The sequence below is a fragment of the Mobula hypostoma genome, chromosome 7 (genome assembly GCF_963921235.1).
Source record: "Mobula hypostoma chromosome 7, sMobHyp1.1, whole genome shotgun sequence".
Lineage (NCBI taxonomy): Eukaryota > Metazoa > Chordata > Chondrichthyes > Myliobatiformes > Myliobatidae > Mobula > Mobula hypostoma.
The window spans coordinates 130,585,388-130,604,767 of record NC_086103.1 but is presented as its reverse complement, the minus strand read 5'-3'; the positions used below and the strand labels follow the sequence as shown (position 1 = coordinate 130,604,767).

General features: G+C 38.3%; 1 protein-coding gene across 2 annotated transcripts in view; it reads right to left on the bottom strand.

Moving 5' to 3' along the window:
* Positions 1–4,100: 4,100 nt before the first annotated feature.
* Positions 4,101–19,380, bottom strand: part of LOC134349532 (interleukin-1 receptor type 1-like) — a 68,716-nt gene continuing 53,436 nt past the window's right edge. Inside the window, exons 6-11 of one of the 2 annotated variants that reach the window (XM_063054003.1) lie at positions 17,844–17,909; positions 11,584–11,713; positions 11,337–11,485; positions 8,792–8,935; positions 8,476–8,634; positions 4,101–5,975 (exon numbers count right to left, since the gene is read on the bottom strand). In XM_063054003.1, coding sequence (XP_062910073.1) covers positions 5,599–5,975; positions 8,476–8,634; positions 8,792–8,935; positions 11,337–11,485; positions 11,584–11,713; positions 17,844–17,909 — 1,025 coding nt within the window. In that variant the 3' untranslated portion in view covers positions 4,101–5,598. The remainder of the gene's footprint in view (positions 5,976–8,475; positions 8,635–8,791; positions 8,936–11,336; positions 11,486–11,583; positions 11,714–17,843; positions 17,910–19,380) is intronic. The other variant, XM_063054004.1, reaches the window with a different exon arrangement.

The following is a 19,380-nucleotide window of genomic DNA, read 5'->3' as shown; positions in this document are numbered from 1 at the left end:
ATCCCATTGGTTCAAGGTCACCCAACCTACCAGAGTCACCTTCTTACTGGCTCTGCCCAGGGCTACAACCCCACAATGTTCTATACTCTCCCACTGGCTCAAGGTCACCCGACCTACCTGAGCCACCATCTTACTGGCTCTGGCCCAGGGTTACAGCCCACATTGTTCTATAGTTTCTGCTCTCAGCCTCTGTCTGTGTTCCTTTCAACTCTGGTTCAAACCAGCCAAACTAGGTGACCCACTGAGCCTAACAAGATTACAAACTGCTTCTCTGGTAGGTCTGCCACTTTACATAGTAAATAGCTACTCATCTGAGAATGGTCTCAGGTTCAGCAGGTCATTAGCTGAAGCGCCTTGTGTCCACATTCAATGGCTCTGATTAGATTATCCCAGAGCAAGAATCAGTTCAGAGTCCACAAAATAGGAGGGAGGGGGGAGGGGAAACAAAGACAATGGGACTGTCTTTGACCCATTTGAGTTGGCCGTTTTTTTCCATATTTTAAATCTGCCATGGCTAACAAAGGAATCTATATTTGTCTTTTGTTGGTTCTTATATCAGCATCTGCAGTCTACCTTTATGCATCTTTCAAGTTTGCTTTCATACATATTGCATTTTAATACTCTAAAACAATGGGTAGTTTTGAATAAAAATCCAATCCAGGACTGAATTAGCCACCTACCTTTTGACTGTAACTGCTTCTATACCTTTTGGAGTATCCCTAAAAAGTTGAAGACAATCCAGTGATTAATATTCTTCCCCATACAGATCACTTTATCTGCTTATCCATCTGGAAACACAATATTTATTTGTAGTAATGTAATCTTTTTGCATGCACTTTAGTGTACTTATCCATAATTAGAAACTCTTTCAGTAATTAATTCAACAATTAATTCAGTAATAAATCCTCATTTCTGTCATGCTTTGCTATCCACAGTCCAATTATCTTTCACCCCTATTTTCTTAAATACAGTTTAATTCCTAATTTCCACATTATGATTTTCCTTAATGTTTGGAATAATTGGCATATAATTTATGCAGGCTAAAAAAAAATCACACCTTAACTTTCCTTTTAATTATGCCTGAAATTGCTTTACAAAAGACAAGTATTTAGCACTAGCAAATAGGATGATATTTAGGTAATGGTTTTAGATTCCAAATCAAAAAACTCATATCATTTAGTACATTATATTCTAGTACTACTTCCTCAGCCAAATCTGCACTACTTCCTTTTAGTACTATGATGAACTGAACCATTAATAACATAAGTGCGCCTTTATAGATGTTATCTTTTCCCCTTCAGTAGCTTTAATCTTTTGTGCATTACTGTAAGTGCAAATGAAGATTTATTTCCATGAATAATGCCTTCTCTATCAAAGATACTAATAGTGTGGTGAACTGTAAGGTCTCACTACATAGACACTTAGCTATAGAGACTAAACATAACAATGAGCATGCCAAATTATTTATACATTAACAGATCTTAAAATTAATGATCCAATTTTCAATTGTGATGCAAGAATTGCCCTTGATAGTGCAATCCTTTTGCTGTAACCATTATAAATGGATTGCTGCCAATTTCTTATATTTTGTACCATCGTTTTCTCTTTTGTGCTGGTCACACAAGCAGCAGCTATTTTATCTTAAACAACAGGAATTCTGCAGATGCTGGAAATTCAAGCAACATACATCAAAGTTGCTGGTGAACACAGCAGGCCAAGCAGCATCTATAGGAAGAGGTGCAGTCGACGTTTCAGGCCAAGACCCTTCGTCAGGACGAAGGGTCTCGGCCTGAAACGTCGACTGCACCTCTTCCTATAGATGCTGCTTGGCCTGCTGCGTTCACCAGCAACTTTGATGTATGTTGCTATTTAATCTTATCGCCTTTATATTATACCCTTCAATAATCATTCCTTACTACACAAGAATTAATAAATTAACAATAATTTACTTATACATAGTTAACTACATACTACATAAATAATATCAAACATTTCAAAGTACGATAGCATTTTAAAACGAGATCGGAACTCTAGTGTAAAACATAAAACCTTTGGTCCAATGAGATAGATTCTTCATAATAAGATCCTTGTTGTACCTTGGTTGCCAATTGGCTTTCCACATCCAATGAGACAAAATTTATTGTTCATTGATGGAACGAGAACCAAACACTTTTATCTGCTTTGGGTGCCATGATAACAGGTGCCTCTCTAAATCATTTGCAGTCTTGCCCAACACAACTTGTGTTTCAATTTCGATCAACTGTTCTACTTGAGTGTTTATCACTAAAGTACTGGCCTAGTCCTGTATTACATTAACTTGGTGATTATCAATGCATATGTGAGCCTTGTGCCCTTAATATTAATGAATGAATCTTTGATTCCTTGCAATTGTTGTAGAATATATACTGACTACTTACTTCCTGTAATTATTTGAGTCATTCTCTCCCAAAGACAGCTGTTCCTTTTGTATATTTGCCTGCATTAAATCATTTTCTTCATTTCACTTTCTGACCAATATGAGAGGCTACAAAGTGCTCCATCCTTGAATTTTCAGTATCTTACCACAATATGTCTGTGCTTTTTTGAATGATGTTTTGCAGAGCATTCCAGCCGACATGTCTTTTGTTCATGATCGAACAGTCACAGCTGCATTGATGTACATATGGAAAACTGATTTTTAACTTTTGCGTTAACTACTACTTGTTTCATTATTACCACTAGTGATTTATATGCTGTTCAAACTTTGCATTTCAGGCGCATCATCAGCCTTAATGTCACTCAAGCCTCTATATGTTTTTTTTTGTTATCTCATATTGAGAACCAATCTGGCTGCCATCCTGGGTCTATCCTTATATATAAAGGAGATATGTCATTCTCTTCACCATGAAAACGTTCCAGAGCTTTGAACTGGCATATTGGAGGCAGCTTTTCTCAGCAGTCTTGCATTTGGCACTGTTTCATACGACTTGGGCTTAATGTTAGACTTCATCACTATGTTTAACAGCATATTGCTCTAACACTAACTCTCCACAGCAACCAAAATTCTTTGGTATATCTAGAAGCCATCTCCATCAGTGTGTCTCCTTTGAATCCACACTCAAATGCTGGATCTAGTGTTTCTATAATTTTGATCGTTCTGCAACATTTGTTTTAGGATAGTGACAAAATTATAATATAGCAGCAAGCAGAAGATTTTTCAAGTGTCCTCCCCTCTCCCTCTCCCTCCCCCTCCCCCCCCTCCCCACCACCTTCAATCACCAATAGTCTTGCTGGCCTTAGTTATCTGGTACTGAATTTGTAAACGTCTACATTCTCTGAAGATGTTGGCTTGTAGTGATTTTATCACCTCATCCAACTTCTGTCTTGCATGATACCTGACCTGCTAAAGATGCCAGAAAGTTTGAGCACAACTCCATTAGTAAAGTGCTTTCTGATGGCATCTTAAAGTTCCATTTTGATTGGACAATTTTTCAGCTTCAGTCTCCATTTCAACAATATATTTTGCCTGGAAAAAAAAACACTCCTTCCATTCTACTAAGGAACTGAAAGAGTCCCTGGGCTTTACCTTAGGTTCCCAATGCATCTGGGTTTGGTCTGTGCTGCTTTCATGCACCATTCCCACTTCAAAAGTTGCAAGACTTAACTGAATGATCCTACATACAGTATAAACCTTAGTTCTCCAGCATGCAAGTCTAAGCTCAAGTCGTATACACAGAAGTTAATAAAATTCAACTTACCACTGAGTATACAACCGCACAATGCCTTCAAAGACAGTCAGCCCTAGTTCTTCTGGAATCTATCCCCAACACAAATGTAGTATAAGAACTCAACACTATCATTCAGCAAATATGGAAGGTTCCGAAATTGTTCTTTAGATACCATTCATGCATACGATAATGCATGCATCATCAAATACACCTAGAGCAATAGTACATCTATGCACATATGCTACAACTACATAAAGGTAGTATTAGATTATAACTATAAAAGGCTAAAGTGAGTTTGAGATCACACAGACCAAAATAAATATTTCCTGGTAAGACATTTATTTGTGTCACAGCTACAAATATAAATGGGGGGAAAAAGCCAAGGAATATGCAATCTGACTGCCTTTAAACAATAGTGACCTCCTTACTTGAAAGTGGAAAATACACTTGTTTCATCTGTTGTACTATGTTGGTGATGACTAACATTTATTAAACAGCAACTTTGGGAGAGAAGAAAACAATTACAGCCCATGAACTGAAAAACTGCACTGCCTTGTCAGCTGTTACCTAGCTGAAGAAAGAATCTGATGGTAAAATATTGCCCATTTCTTAGTGTGCCAACAGTCTCCACTGGATTCAAATTCTGGATTTGAAAGGTTGTGAGGGTGGGGATTCCCAATAGTTATTGTTCTTTTTTAATTCCCATATCATGTATTTCTCATATGCTGGATCAGCTACAGGCAAAAGAGCAACTGAGCCAATTAAGAAACAGGTTGTAAAACTACATATTGTATAAAGTCAAAACTCATGCCTAGACCACAATCCAATCCAATCTAAGTATCCAGCTCAAGAGTAGCAAGTAAGCTTCATTTCACAGGGTATACCAACTGTTATAGATACACTGAACCAAAAATGAGGAACTTCTTAGACACCGCACCACTCCCATTGGGATGAGCAAATCATATGGAGGAGACAATAATACTTCATAGGTTATTTCAGGGCACAGATGCTAGGGAATGCAGCAAAGGAATCTGTAATTTAGTGGTTGTGGTTGTTGGCCAAATTTCTAGCAGCTTTCCAGAGAGTATAGATCAAAAAGAATGCATAGAAGCACTCAACTCACTTCTGCATGCTAATGCAACAAGCCTGAAAGTATCGAAGTGCAGAGGTGTAGTCCATTCAACCCAACTCATCTCATCACCAAGCAAGTTGGTTGACTCTTATTTATCTTTGACACTTTTATGATGCATTTTTTTGTGTTTAAAACTTCCAATATTTTAATCTATCATTTAGTTTACAGCATACTGATAATAAAGAACAACGAAATGTGCAGCCAAATCTAATGATACACCATTTTATTTCATATAAATGAGCCATGTGCTGTTGTCTTGCATTATGAACTTTTAGTAATTCCACTAGGTGCTTTTTAAGATTTGCGTAAGATACTAAATACACAAAATTCTGTAACATATTCTCCTATAAAACAGAAGGAAACTCCCAACAAAATGGATTTGATGTTTACTTAAAGGCCCATCCATGAGTACATATCCGCTTTTATGAATCTTTATTCACCTTTAGAGAAAATTACACAGACAATATATTTGTGTATAATTTGTGGAGACTACGTTAATTTCAATATGAAATAGATTTCATGCAGTTTTAAAATAAAAAATATCTATTATCTTTCAAAATACTACTACACCACAGAGAAAACATTTTGAAAAAAAAAATTAAAGGATTTGAATTTCCATGCGGCTCATGTGTCGCAAATTGGAATTCAACCAACCATACAGTTCGTTAAGGAAAAGTCTTGGAAGACAAGTCCCTACTATTCAGTATTACATTTTTCTGCAGTTTACACAAGTCTCTACAGTAGTCACCTTACTTATCTTTACAACAACATAGATTGGTGTACATTTGGCACACTTTTATTGTGTTCTATATTTTTCCTGGACCAGGAAGGTCTTGCTGGCATATTATACCTTACTTGTTTCCAAAATTTTGTGTTTGAAGAAGAATTTGTTGTCCACTTATTGCTTTTCCACTTAATGGTTCCTTTCTTTTGTATAATATGTCTCATTGATTCAGAAAAGTCACTATAATCCTCATGATAATCCAACTCAATCAGAATAACTTTCATTTGATCATACAGCAATGCATCATGCAATCCAACTTGCTGTTCAAACAGTGGTTTATCAGAAGATTTTGCCATCAAAATAATCAGTCTTCTGCTTTCTTTGATATTACTTTTTATTTGCTCAGCGAATGCTATAAAGTGGAGAAAGACATAAAAATTAACATATAATTAGCCTTTCAGTAAAACTATTGAATCCAGTTGCATGCTCCTGCCAGAGTACACAGTTTAGGAGGACAATTTGTTTGTATACAAAGAGAAGACATCCACAATTTCATGCAAAATCATACATTTTCAACTCTATATTCCCCCCCCCAACACAATCTTTGAAAAACTACTCCTACGTCTCTTTCAGTGCTCTTTAGCAAAGGGCAATTTGACTTTTGTAAAACAAACGCAGCTTTTTCTTCAATCTCTTCTTCATCTCTGCTTATAACCTGCAAACTCCATCCTAACGCTACTCGCATAACTATTAAGCTATTATTCATTAAAGACAATGGCCTTCTGATTAAGCAAGATCAGAAATGAGCCAGGGATGCAGAAACAACTGTCCCGCCTTGATTCCATCAAATCAAATGGATACCACAAGGAACTCCCATGTTACAGCTGTTCAGGTTACAGAAATTGGCTCCTACAGAATTCACAAATCACTACTCAAATATTCGAGATATGGAATAAAATAGTCTCACAGAATTTCTGTGGAACGAAGTGAATAAATCAACACAAAAATCTATTAACTTTTCAACCCCCATTTCCTGCCACATGTGATATAGCTTATTTTTTTAGGAACACAGCTCCCACAGCTCCCAACCAACCCCAGCAAGCAGGAGTTGCCCGATCTTTCATAACACAGGAATAGGTAAAGGTAACTGAACTCATTTGTGGCTTCCCTTTTGACCTCGAAGATCCCCATTGCTTCAAGATTCACTTCATCCATCTAATCTCATGCTGCACCACATTCACAAAACATTGATACTGTACTTATCATTGGTTATTTTCCATTGAACTTTTTAATACAAATAATAGAAGAAAGGGACTGGATTGGAATAGAGCCACAATTATATGAAGAACTCCAATAAGTTGGTCAATGATTTTCTGTTCACGAACTTGTGTGGACTTTGCCTTATTATTTTGATTTTTTATCTCTGCCCTGCTATAACATCTTTAATAATAGTCTCTATTTTCCTGTGACAGATAACTTTCTAGTACCAGGACATCTCTGCAGAAATAATTTGCATAAATGCTATTGGCTTATGCACTCTACTGAGATACTGCACAAGTGAATGTTTCCAAAGATCTTTGGCAATGGAAAATATTTGTACACCTCTTACAAACTGCTTTAGCTAATCCAGTAGCACAAATTGCTTGACATCAACATGTTTGGCTCATCATTGCCCATTAACTTATCTAAACCAGCTATACAGCTAAAAGGTCATAAACCTTTAGTATTCTGCAATAGGGGTCTCATTTCTTGACTCACAAAGCATTTCCAACTCTTTGAACACAAATATTAGGAACATAATAAAATATTATCCATCTACCAGAGTGAATTGAACCAAGAAGCACAACAACATCAAACAGAAATTAATCAAGATGATTATCAAAAAACTGCAGATGCAGGAAATCTGAAATAAAAACAGGATATTCTTGAAACACTCAGCATGTCAGACAGCAATAGAAGAATAGCAGGCTAGCACGGGGCAATGAGTGGGAATAAAGGGGACATATACTGAGTGGCCTGCCGTCAACTAGTAGTGTTCCACAGAGGTCGGATTTGAGGCTGCTTCTTTTCAGGTTATATGTCGATGATTTGGACAATGGATTGATGGTTTTGTGGCCAAGTTTGCAGACAATACAGAGTTAGCTGGAGGGCCAGGTAGTGTTGAGGAAGCAGGGAGTTTTAAAGAGCAGGTAATTCAGAAGGGCTTAGACAGATTAGGAGAATGGGCAAAGAAGTAAGCAATCGAATATACATAGGGAAGTGTATGGTCATGCACTTTGGTAGAAGGAATAAAGGCATAGACCATCTTCTATATGGGGAGAAAATTCAGAAATCAGAGGTGCAAAGGGACTTCGGACTTCTCGTGCAGGGTTCCCTGAAAGTTACTTTATTAATGTGTTTGGAATCCCAAACATCATCTTAAAAATCCATTCCCTCTACCTCTAATATGGTTATCGCGTGCACTCCAACAACTCACCAAGACTTTTCTAACAGTAACTCTTAAAAACTGCAAAGGCCATTATCCAAAAAAACAAGGTTAGTGGACACGCTGTCTACACATTCTCCCTAAGACAAATACTATTATGACCTGGAAATAAATGGTGATTATTCCTGGGTGAAAATTTTCGCACTTCTTCACATTAGCAGAATGATTATACTTCACCATTTGGACTGCAGGAGGCAAAAGCAGCAACTCACCATTACAGTCTCAAAAGCAATCAGGGTAGAGCAACAAAGACTGAGCTTGATAACTATGCCTACAGCAATCACATGCATAAATATATAATTACAGTATGCTCTCCCTGGCTGTGTATCAAGTATTTCTATTGGCTAACCGATTAAATTATGCCCATATTCAGAAAATCTAAGATTATATGATCTTCAATACAACAGGCAAAGACTTGCAGTCTTACCTTCTCCAGGAAGATCATCTCTTCCGGGTATAAACAACCTGTACCCACACTGCAATTCCAAAACTCTTGGCAATATATTCATAACAAAGAGAAGTATATCAGGACTGCATGATGAATTACTTTGTGGATAAATGATGTAAGCATCATATCTCTTACCATCTGAAAGCAAAACAAGCATAAGGTAATTTCATAGAATGTACTACAGCAAGCCACTTGAAATTGTTTGACTTAAGGTGTCATCAAATTGAACTGCATTTGACATGACAGCTTAAAGTTCATACATACTTGACTGAACAAAAAGCAAGTTTGCACTTACCATTTTGAGCACCACCTACAGCAAAATTATCACGAAAGCACAGGATAATATCAATCTTAAAACTCTTGTAAGTGCAAATGCAGATGAGTAAGACACAGGCAAACACACCAAACGTTGCTACTATCTCCCTTGTAAAATCTGCAGCTGAACATAAACAAAAAAAAAGTGAAATTCAGCAAAATTGAAGGACTAAGAAATTTTATAGGTTCTTATGCATTTTAATTGCTACTACCACTGAAAAGGGGAGAACAATGAATAATGTTCATTTTAAAATACATTTTAAAATATAATTCTGCAAAATGTAAAGATAAACATTGAGCCCAATTTCCCGGATTTCTTGGACTAACTAATCAGTTTCTGTGGTTTGACATTTAAAATCACTGAACATTGATAATGCATACTTTAAAATAACTTCCAATGAGTTACCAAAGAAGATTAGTTCACTATGCAATGGTTTGTAAAAACAATTCTAAAACTGGTTTGTATTATCATTAGAAGAATGAAAATAACATTAGTACTTCTTTAAATTTATCTAAATTGATATTCAGGGTCAAAATATATCTAATGACTTTTTTAAAATGCTATTTATTCTCAAATGTATTGCAAACCATACCTGCTATAAATAAGAAAACCTATTTTGCAATGATTATCAATACCGTCAATGTAAAAAAATGAAAAATCATGGGAAATCAAAGAGAAGTGAATGAAATAAAATATTCAAAAGAAAATGTTGGTAAGTCATACGTGGGAGGCCATGTAGATGTTTGAGGTTTGGTGAAAAAAGGTATGTTCAAAAAAAAATTGAAATGGAACAAATACTGCAACGTCAGCTGTACTTTGAGTGTCTGCAGTGAGAAAAGTGAAGCCAGTGACAAAGTATGTCAAGTTTATGGCTGCAACAAAGTGGCTTTCAATTGAAGAAAACATTGTCTTGTCCATCCATTGTCTTTGGGAAGATATGTTAACTACACTGAGGTGACCATAAAGTGGACAGAAGAAGAAGAGAGAAGGTCACTAGCATTCAGTAGAGTATCTGGATGGAGATCTGAAAGTCATATTTATAAGTACATTTGTGCATAGGCACATGGAAACCTTATTTGCGGCAGCATCACATGCAAATAAAGTCATGTGGGGAATGATTAAGTGCCAAGTCAAAATTCTGTCTTACAGAAGTTTTCTAAAGGGGCACAGCAAGGGGTAAAGGTTGAGGGAAGAAATTCCAATGAGTGGGTCTTATATACCCAAAGCCAAAACATCAAATCTTAGAAAGAAAGGAGATATATAAAGTTGGATATTGAGTGAAAACAAATTAAATGGTTTGAGAAATATCAGGAAATCACAAAATTCATCAGAAATCTCTTATACTTAAAGTATGTGCATATGTACACTACATAATCCATAAGTAACATACATTTAATTATATTTTGGCTTGAAATTTGATTACAATTGCATGATGAACCTTCTCTGCTCAGTGGACCATCAATGTTTTGCTCATATGCTTAGCAAAGAAAAATACCACAGCACAAAACCCACAGCCTTTAGTTTTGGGAGGTTGGAATTTTAATCGAAAGTGACTGGGTATTGGTGGGGGCGGGGGGTGGATATCTGGGTGGGAAATGGGCTGAGAGCAGTATGGGAATCCCAGTGGTGGGCAGTATCAGGAGTGCATTATGAGCTTAGATGGCATGTGTGGGATTGGCTGGTGGTAAAAGACATACCCAAGACACATTCAGATGGGTAATTAAATTATTGAAAGAGATCTTATTGTAAAACTTCTCCATCAGTTGCTTATGGACCATGTAAGCTACTAAAATGATCAAAGAAGCATCAGGCATGCTGGGTATATAACTGAATGTCACTGTGAAGTCCAGTATCCCTTGTGCAATATGCATCCATAGAAAGGGATTTAGGCATCCGTTAGTCTTGTGAGGCCATGGATTCGCGCCTTGGAAGGCTTCCAGGGCACAGGCCTGGGCATGGTTGTATGGAAGACCGGCAGTTGCCCATGCTACAAGTCTCCCCTCTCCACACCACCGATGTTGTCCAAGGGAAGGGCATTAGGACCCATACAGCTTGGCACCGGTGTTGTCGCAGAGCAATATATGCTTAAGTGCCTTGCTCAAGGATACACACGCTGCCTCAGCCAAGGCTCAAACTAGCGACCTTCAGATCACTAGATGAACGCCTTAACCACTTGGCCATGCGTCAACACAAAAGGGATTTATGGCCTTTGTAATTCACACAGTATCTTCCCACCTTTCATTTTTCAAAGTAATTTTATTGCAATGCAAGTAAAAATATGCAATCCAATGCCTTTTCTTTTAAAGTTGACTCAAAACTCCTGACAAAACCATAAGCTGAGCTGAAATCAAAAACAAATTATTTTCCAGAAATATACAAGTATATCACAATCAATCATAACTGCATTAACATATTAAAATATATCGACAACATGGTCAGACAGAAATCAAACACTTTGTATCAGAAATAGTAAATGTCCTTTAGAACAGTTATTTTGTTTTAAATATTGTAATGAATTACTTGCCTGTTTTTCTAAACTTAATAGTTGCAATTTGATTTCCCAATCCATTTCTCGCAACACATTTAAATACCTTGTCATAATACTCTTCTTTAAAATTGTTTAAAATTATATTAACTTGATGATAGTTGCCTTTGTCTTCACTCACCCACTCACTGGAAAAAACAGTTACAAAATAACATCAGTTAAAGTTAACCTTTACTGACACTCAATTACGTGTTGATTTAAGCCCAAAAAAATCAGAAATCCATACCGTTCTTCATAGTGGAATGAGTTGTTGAAATAGTCTTCAATAAATATGTTATCTATTATCCAATATACAAGTGATACGGCAGGATCACAGTATCCAGTGTATGCTACACATGATAAATTCAAATTTGAACCTGCATGAATCACATGTAAATGTACTCATTCACCACACTGTCATAAAATTAGAATTTAAGCATCTTAGCCAAAATAAAAATACATGTTATTCAAATAAACTTTCTGTTAAATGGAAAAAATAATTTCACTGACCAAAGTGAAGAATTCTACATTTTGCAAGTATGCTGTTAGAACTTGTATCAGAAAATTTAAGTTAAAAAAATTAAGAATTCAGCCTTTTAAACTTGGATCAGTGTCCTGATGAAGGGTCTCAGCCCAAGACATTGACTGTTTACACTTTTCCATAGTTGTTGCCTAGCCTGCTAAGTTTCTCCAGCATTTTGTGTGTGTTCCTTGGATCAGATGCTAGTGATAACATATACAAGCAGACTACATGATTTTGCTTGAATGTAATCTATACTATACACAAAAAAATTCCTTAGCACTATTTGCTGTTATGCCAACTAATAAGAAGTCTTATTTATACATTGCCTTTGATCCAGCAAAACATCACCAGGAACATCACAGAAGCAGGTTCAAATAAAGCAGGTCTAATGGCTAAATGTGTAGGGTTATAGAGTAATACAGCTTGGAAACAGGCCCTCAGTGAACTGATCTATGCTGACCACAGCATCCTTCCCACTAGCCCCAGTTGCCCACACTTGTCCAAGCCCCCTCCCCTCCAAATGCCTATTGAATATTGCAACACACCGCCTTGACCACTTCCTCTGGCAGCTCTCTCCAGGTAAACACTACCCTAGGTGTAACGAAGCTATATCTCAAGTCCAAGTTTTGAAAGTACATTTATTATCAAAATATGTATACAGAATAGAACTCAGAGATTCGTCCTTCCGCAGGTAGCCATGAAACAAAGAAATACCATGGAACCCATTCAAGAAAATACTAAACACCCAACACGCTAAAAAAAAACAAATTGCACAAGTCTCTTTTAAATCTCTCCCCCTCTTATTGTGTATTTGTAGCCACTCTTTTGCTCTTCCTAATTCTGGGGAATAGACCATGACCTTATCCATAGCCATAATGATTTTATAAACTTCTATGAGGCACCCCTCATTTTCTTGCATCTCAGGGAATAAAGACGCAGTGTGGCTAACCTCTCTTTATAACTCAGGCCCTCTACTCTAGGCAGCACCCACACCAACTTGACAATGTCTTTCCTATAAATGTAAGTGGTACTCCAAATACAGCCTCATCAACACCTTATATAACTGCAACATGATGTCCCTACTCCTAACCTCAATGCCCTGACTGATGAAGGCCAGCATGCTGAAGGCATTCTTCACCACTGCCTACTTGTGTAACTGCTTTCAACAAACTGTGCACTCGTACTCTCAGATCCCTCTGTTCCACAACAGTCGTCAGTGACCTGCCACTCACAGTACAAGTCCCATCCTAGTCTGGCTCTCCAAAGTGCACCACCTCATACTTCTCTAAGATTAAATCTGCTTTCCACTCCTCGAGTCATTTCCCTAACTGTTCAAGACCTGTTTGTAATTCATTGTAAGCTGTTTCACTAGGAAGAAGATGGTATTGTTGTGACTGACTACAACTGAGCCACACAGAAGCCGTAACCATGAAACTTAGTTTTTTATATGCACAGTAAACCTCCAGGATATAGTCCAGAAGAAGCAAAGATAATCTCACTCACTTGAAACGATGTTTTATACTTTTTCAACACAAAGATTACAATAAATTATTAACTACTGCTATGATCACCTATTTAACATTTTGAATATTGTCATACAAATTTACTGCATTACATATTTACAATGGTAGCACATTCCAACTAGCAGAACTGCTTTGAATATTCAATCCTGTTCTAAAAGCACAAATACAAACTCCAGACCACCAAAATATGTCCCTTTTGTTATAGAGATGAGGGATGGCTCCATCAATATACAACTAACCTCAAGGTTAAAAGACAAAACAGATCTGTCCTGAACTGTGGCTAAAGGGGCAGAGATACATTGTTAACAATATGCTAAATCAGGAACATTCATTTACAGTATTGTCTTTCCCAGTGTAATTTGAATGGGCCAGAAGCAGAATGTCACACACCCAAATATTGGTTTCACTAGCCGCAAAGTATCAGTTGGAATTTAAAATTTTATATAGGTTTGCACTTTAGTTAATCCATGATTATGTGATCCATAATTTCATAACCTAAAAATGATTTCTAACAGATATTTAGTATCATCAGCAAACTTGCTAATTGTGCTATGTACATCCACTTCAAGGTTGGACGTGTTCAGAGATGGTCTTCTGCAAACCACTGTTGTAACATGGTTATTCTGACTATCTATCACCTTGAACCAGCCTGGCCACTCTCCTCTAACCTCTCTCATTAACAAGGCATTTTTGCCCACAGAACTACACAAAACAGGAAGTCAAGGATAGTGTAAAAATAAAAGAAGTATAACATAGCAAAGAAGAGCAGGAAGCCAGAGGATTGGGATACTTTTAAAGAGCAACAGAGGATAACTAAAAAGGCAATATGGGGAGAAAAGATGAGAGCTAGCCAAGAATATAAAGGGGGATTGTAAAAGCTTCTTTAGGTATGTGAAGAGCAAAAAATTATTTAAGACCAAAGTTGGGCCCTTGAAGACAGAAACGGGTGAAATTATTATGGGGAACAAGGAAATAGCAAACGTGTTGAACAGGTACTTTGGATCTGTCTTCACTAGGGAAGACACAAACCATCTCCCAGATGTAATAGTGGCCGGAGGACCTAGGGTAATGGAGGAACTGAAGGAGATTCACATTAGGCAGAAAATGGCGTTGGATAGACTGATGGGACTGCAGGTTGATAAATCCCCAGGGCCTGATGGTCTGCACCCCAGGGTACTTAAGGAGGTGGCTCTAGAAATCGTGGATGCATTGGTAATTACTTTCCAATGTTCTATAGATTCAGGATCAGTTCCTGGGGACTGGAGTGTAGCTAATGTTATCCCACTTTTTAAGAAAGGAGGGAGAGAGAAAACAGGGAATTATAGACCAGTTAGCCTGACATCAGTGGTGGGGAAGATGCTGGAGTCAATTACAAAGGATGAAATAGCGGCACATTTGGATAGCAGGAACAGGATCAGTCCGAGTCAGCGCGGATTTACGAAGGGGAAATCGTGCTTGACTAATCTTCTGGAATTTTTTGAGGATGTAACTGTGAAAATGGACAAGGGAGAGCCAGTGGATGTAGTGTACCGGGACTTTCAGAAAGTCTTTGATAAGGTCCCACATAGGAGATTAGTGGGCAAAATTAGAGCACATGGTATTGGGGGTAGGGTACTGACATGGATTGTAATTGGTTGGCAGACAGAAAACAAAGAGTAGGGATTAACAAGTCCTCTTCAAAATGGCAGGCGGTGACTAGTGAGGTACCGCAAGGCTCGGTGCTGGGACCGCAGCTATTTACAATATACATTAATGATTTAGATGAAGGGATTAAAAGTAACATTAGCAAATTTGCAGATGACACAAAGCTGGGTGGCAGTGTGAAATGTTGGGAGGATGTTGAGATAATGCAGGATGACTTGGACAGGTTGGGTGAGTGGGCAGATGCAGTTTAATGTGGATAAATGTGAGGTTATCCACTTTGGCGGCAAGAACAGGAAGGCAGATTACTATTTGAATGGTGTCAAGTTAGGAAAAGGGGAAGTACAATGAGATCTTGGTGTCCGTGTTCATCAGTCACTGAAAGTAAGCATGCAGATACAGCAGGCAGTGAAGAAAGCTAATGGCATGTTGGCCTTCATAACAAGGGGAGTTGAGTATAGGAGCAAAGAGGTCCTTCTGCAGTTGTACAGGGCCCTGGTGAGACCACACCTGGAATATTGTTTAGTTTTGGTCTCCAAATTTGAGGAAGGACATTCTTGCTATTGAGGGAGTGCAGCGGAGATTCACGAGGTTAATTCCCAGGATGGCGGGACTGTCATATGTTGAAAGATTGGAGCGACTAGGCTTGTATACACTGAAAATAAGAAGGATGAGAGGGGATCTGATTGAAACATATAAGGTGATTAAGGGATTGGACATGCTGGAGGCAGGAAACATGTTCCCGATGTTGGGGGAGTCGAGAACCAGAGGCCACAATCTGAGAATAAGGGGTAGGCCATTTAGAACGGAGTTGAGGAAAAATTTTTTCACCCAGCGAGTTGTGGATCTGTGGAATGCTCTGCCTCTGGATGCTTTCAAGAAAGAGTCAGATAGAGCTCTTAATGATAGCGGAGTCAAGGGACATGGGGAGAAAGCAGGAACAGAGTACTGATTGTGGATGATCAGCCATGATCACAGTTCAAGGCGGTGCTGGCTCGAAGAGCCGAATGGCCGACTCCTGCACCTACTGTCTATTGTCTATAGTCTACACTCAATGAATGTGTTTTTTTTTTAATTTTTGGCACCATTCTTTCTAAACTCTAGACTATTGTGCATGAAAATCCCAGGAGATCAGCATTTTCTGATAATCCATCCCACATGGCACCAAAAATCATTCCATGATCAAAGTCACGTAGATCACATCACACTTCTTTAGCACCACAATCTCGTTGTCTTGAGCAATCATAACAAAGTTCTCTTCTATTCTGCTGTTTGGTCAGAACACTACCTGGACCAATTGACCATGTCTGCATGTCTTTATGCACTGAATTGCTGCTACATGATTGGCTGATTTGATACTTGCATTAATGAGCTCTATACAAGTGTTCCTAATAAATTGACCACTGAGTGTTCAGTAAGTTTTGGTTCATTGGGCCATCGGTTAATCAGGGTAGCCACTTATTTGGGGTAACTCATACTGAGCAAAAAGTAATTGAGAAAATAGCCAGGATTCCCTTCATTTATTTGGGACACTCTGATGCTTAATTAGGGCGGGAAACTGCTGCTGAATAGTTTCTAACTAGTGTCAGACGTGTGCGCTTGTGTGGCTGTTAGACACTACACCATGCTAAGTGAACAGATTTTTTTAAGTAACATCAGTTGTGTATGCTTGTGCTCAAAAAGCAGTGATCTTTGTCACTGATAGTTGGTGAGAAATATGCTGCAAGACAATTCTGAAACTTCTGAATACTGTTTTGCTCACTGCGGTTTCAAGCATTCAGGCTTGGAGATGCCAGAAACAGCTGGGAGTGAAAATGAAACAATTTCACTACTTCAACAAGTTAGAAATTAGAACAAACTTAAAGGTATCAACCATCATTTGAAAAGTTTGAACATTTGAAAAGTTTGATGTGCTGACGTTGGAGAGGGTACAGAGAAGATTCACTAGAATGATTCCGGGAATGAGATGGTTAACATATGAGGAAGGTTTGTCCGCTCTTGGACTGTACTCCTTGGAGTTTAGAAGAATGAGGGGGGACCTCAAAGAAACATTTCGAATGTTGAAAGGCATAGACAGAGTGGATGTGGCAAAAGTTGTTTCCCATGATGGGGGAGTCTAGTACGAGAGGGTATGACTTAACGATTGAAGGGCGCCCATTCAGAACAGAGATGCGAAGAAATTTTTTTAGCCAGAGGGTGGTGAATCTATGGAATTTGTTGCCATGGGCAGCAATGAAGGCCAAGTCATTGGTTGTATTTAAGGCAGAGATTGATAGGTATCTGAGCAGCCAGGGCATCAAAGGTTATGGTGAGAAGGCAGGGGAGTGGGACTAAATGAGAGAATGGATCAGCTCATGATAAAATGGTGGAGCAGACTCGATGGGCCGAATGGCCTACTTCTGCTCCTTTGTCTTATAAAGTCATCTAAAGTATTGTACGAAGTCAGTACATTATCTACACTCGGTGTTTGCGCTGATTTTATTCATTTACAGTCAATCAAAAGAACATGGATGTGTACACTTGATGAGTTCCACTGTCAGTAACTGTTAGGAACTATTACAGAGTTTCATAGTACTATAGTAGTATTGGTTGTGTTCTAATTTGTTCTGTATTTCATTTAAATACATAATTTGTTACTCAGTTAATAGTTTACCATTTTTATATCTTTTTAACTATTTCCATGAAACTTCGGCTAATTGGGGCAGCCACTTAATTGGGCCCAAGTGTACTAGTCCTGATGTGTCCTAATTAACCGGAATCCATTGTATAACCAAAACACGTTGCGAGAGTAGCCTTACCCCTTTTGACAAAAAAACTTACCAGCCGGAATTTCAATTGTACCATTTTTAGGATACGTGATTTGTGGAACTACACTCTTTTTACAGACTGTGAAAATAAAAATATATTCAGTGAGTAAAGTATTACACGGATTTTTTAAGAATATTATAATTACATACATAGAAGAACAATGTTAAAGTGTAGCTGCTTATGTTTTTCTGCTTCCATAAAACAAGGTCACAAACTACGTTCAGGTTAATAGAAGTCACTCTCAAATGACAAACCAACCTATTCCAATAGATAGTGTACTGTTTGTTAAACAATCAAATTGCTGGGTACAAACATCCCAGCACATTCGAAACCATTTATACATTCAAAGAATTTACCAACATCTTTTTTTAAAAGTAACCTTTAAACCATTAACTTCATTGGATTCTTAACATTACTATTTAAAACAATGAAAAGACCATGAAAGGTCTCTGGTCAAGATGGCAGTGAGCTGCAATCTCCATTAAGGTTGTGGCTCAGAAAGTTGTTCTTTAGATTTTCAACGATGGTTTTCACGGCAGTGTGGGGAATCAGGGGACAGGTTGGAGCTTAGGGACAGGGATGAGGGGAGTCAGTGTACAGGGGCAGTAAATGAAGAAACAGGAGAAGGAACCAGAGACTAGATTGGGGCACTCCTCAATGGAAAGCCAGTGATCCCTGCAGATGTACATTGGGTCAGCAGGTGCTGAGATGAAGACCAGCAATCTCCGTGGACAACTGCAGGGTCCTCCATTATTGGTGAGTCCAGTGGTCAATACTGAAGGTTGAAGTCACAGGCCTGAATATTGAAGCCCAGTATCAGCATGTCTAGTCCAGACCAAGGACAATCTCCTAGTTGGCGAGTCAGAAGTCAAGTCTGAATGGTTGAAGCCCCTGAGTCAATATCTGCAAATCCAGGCTAGGAATGAAGATTTGAGGTCCAGAAGCAGCCTGTCCTGGGTTTGGAGACCTGACTGTGTGTGTGTGAGTGGGTGGGAGGGAGAAAGGGAGCTTGTTTTGCAGTTATTGTTTTGTTTTCTTGTATTGTTCTTGCCTAAACATCCTGGGAAACCTGTGTAGGTGCCAGAATGTGACAACATTAGCAGGCTGACCCCTGCACGTACTTAGGTTGTGTTAGGGTGGCTGATAATGCAAAGAACGTTATTTCATTCTATGTTTAGATATACATGTGATAAATAAATGAATCTGAATCTGAGGTGAGAAGAATATAGCCAGTTAGAGTCATAGAGCACTGTAGTACAGAAATAGGCCTTTTGGCCCATCTAGTCCATGCTGAACTATTATTTTGCTTAGCCTCATTGACCTGCACCTGGAACCCTTCTTACCCCTCCCATCCATGTATATGTTCAAACTTCTCTTAAATGTTGAAACTGAAAAACATCCACCACTTCACTAGCAGCCCATTCCACACTCTCAGTCCCCTCTAAGTGAAGTCTCCCTCCTGTTCCTCTAATGTTTTGCTTATCATCCTTAACCCATGACCCCTAGTTCTAGTCTCAGTGGAAAAAGCCTGCTATACCAAAGGTGGTCC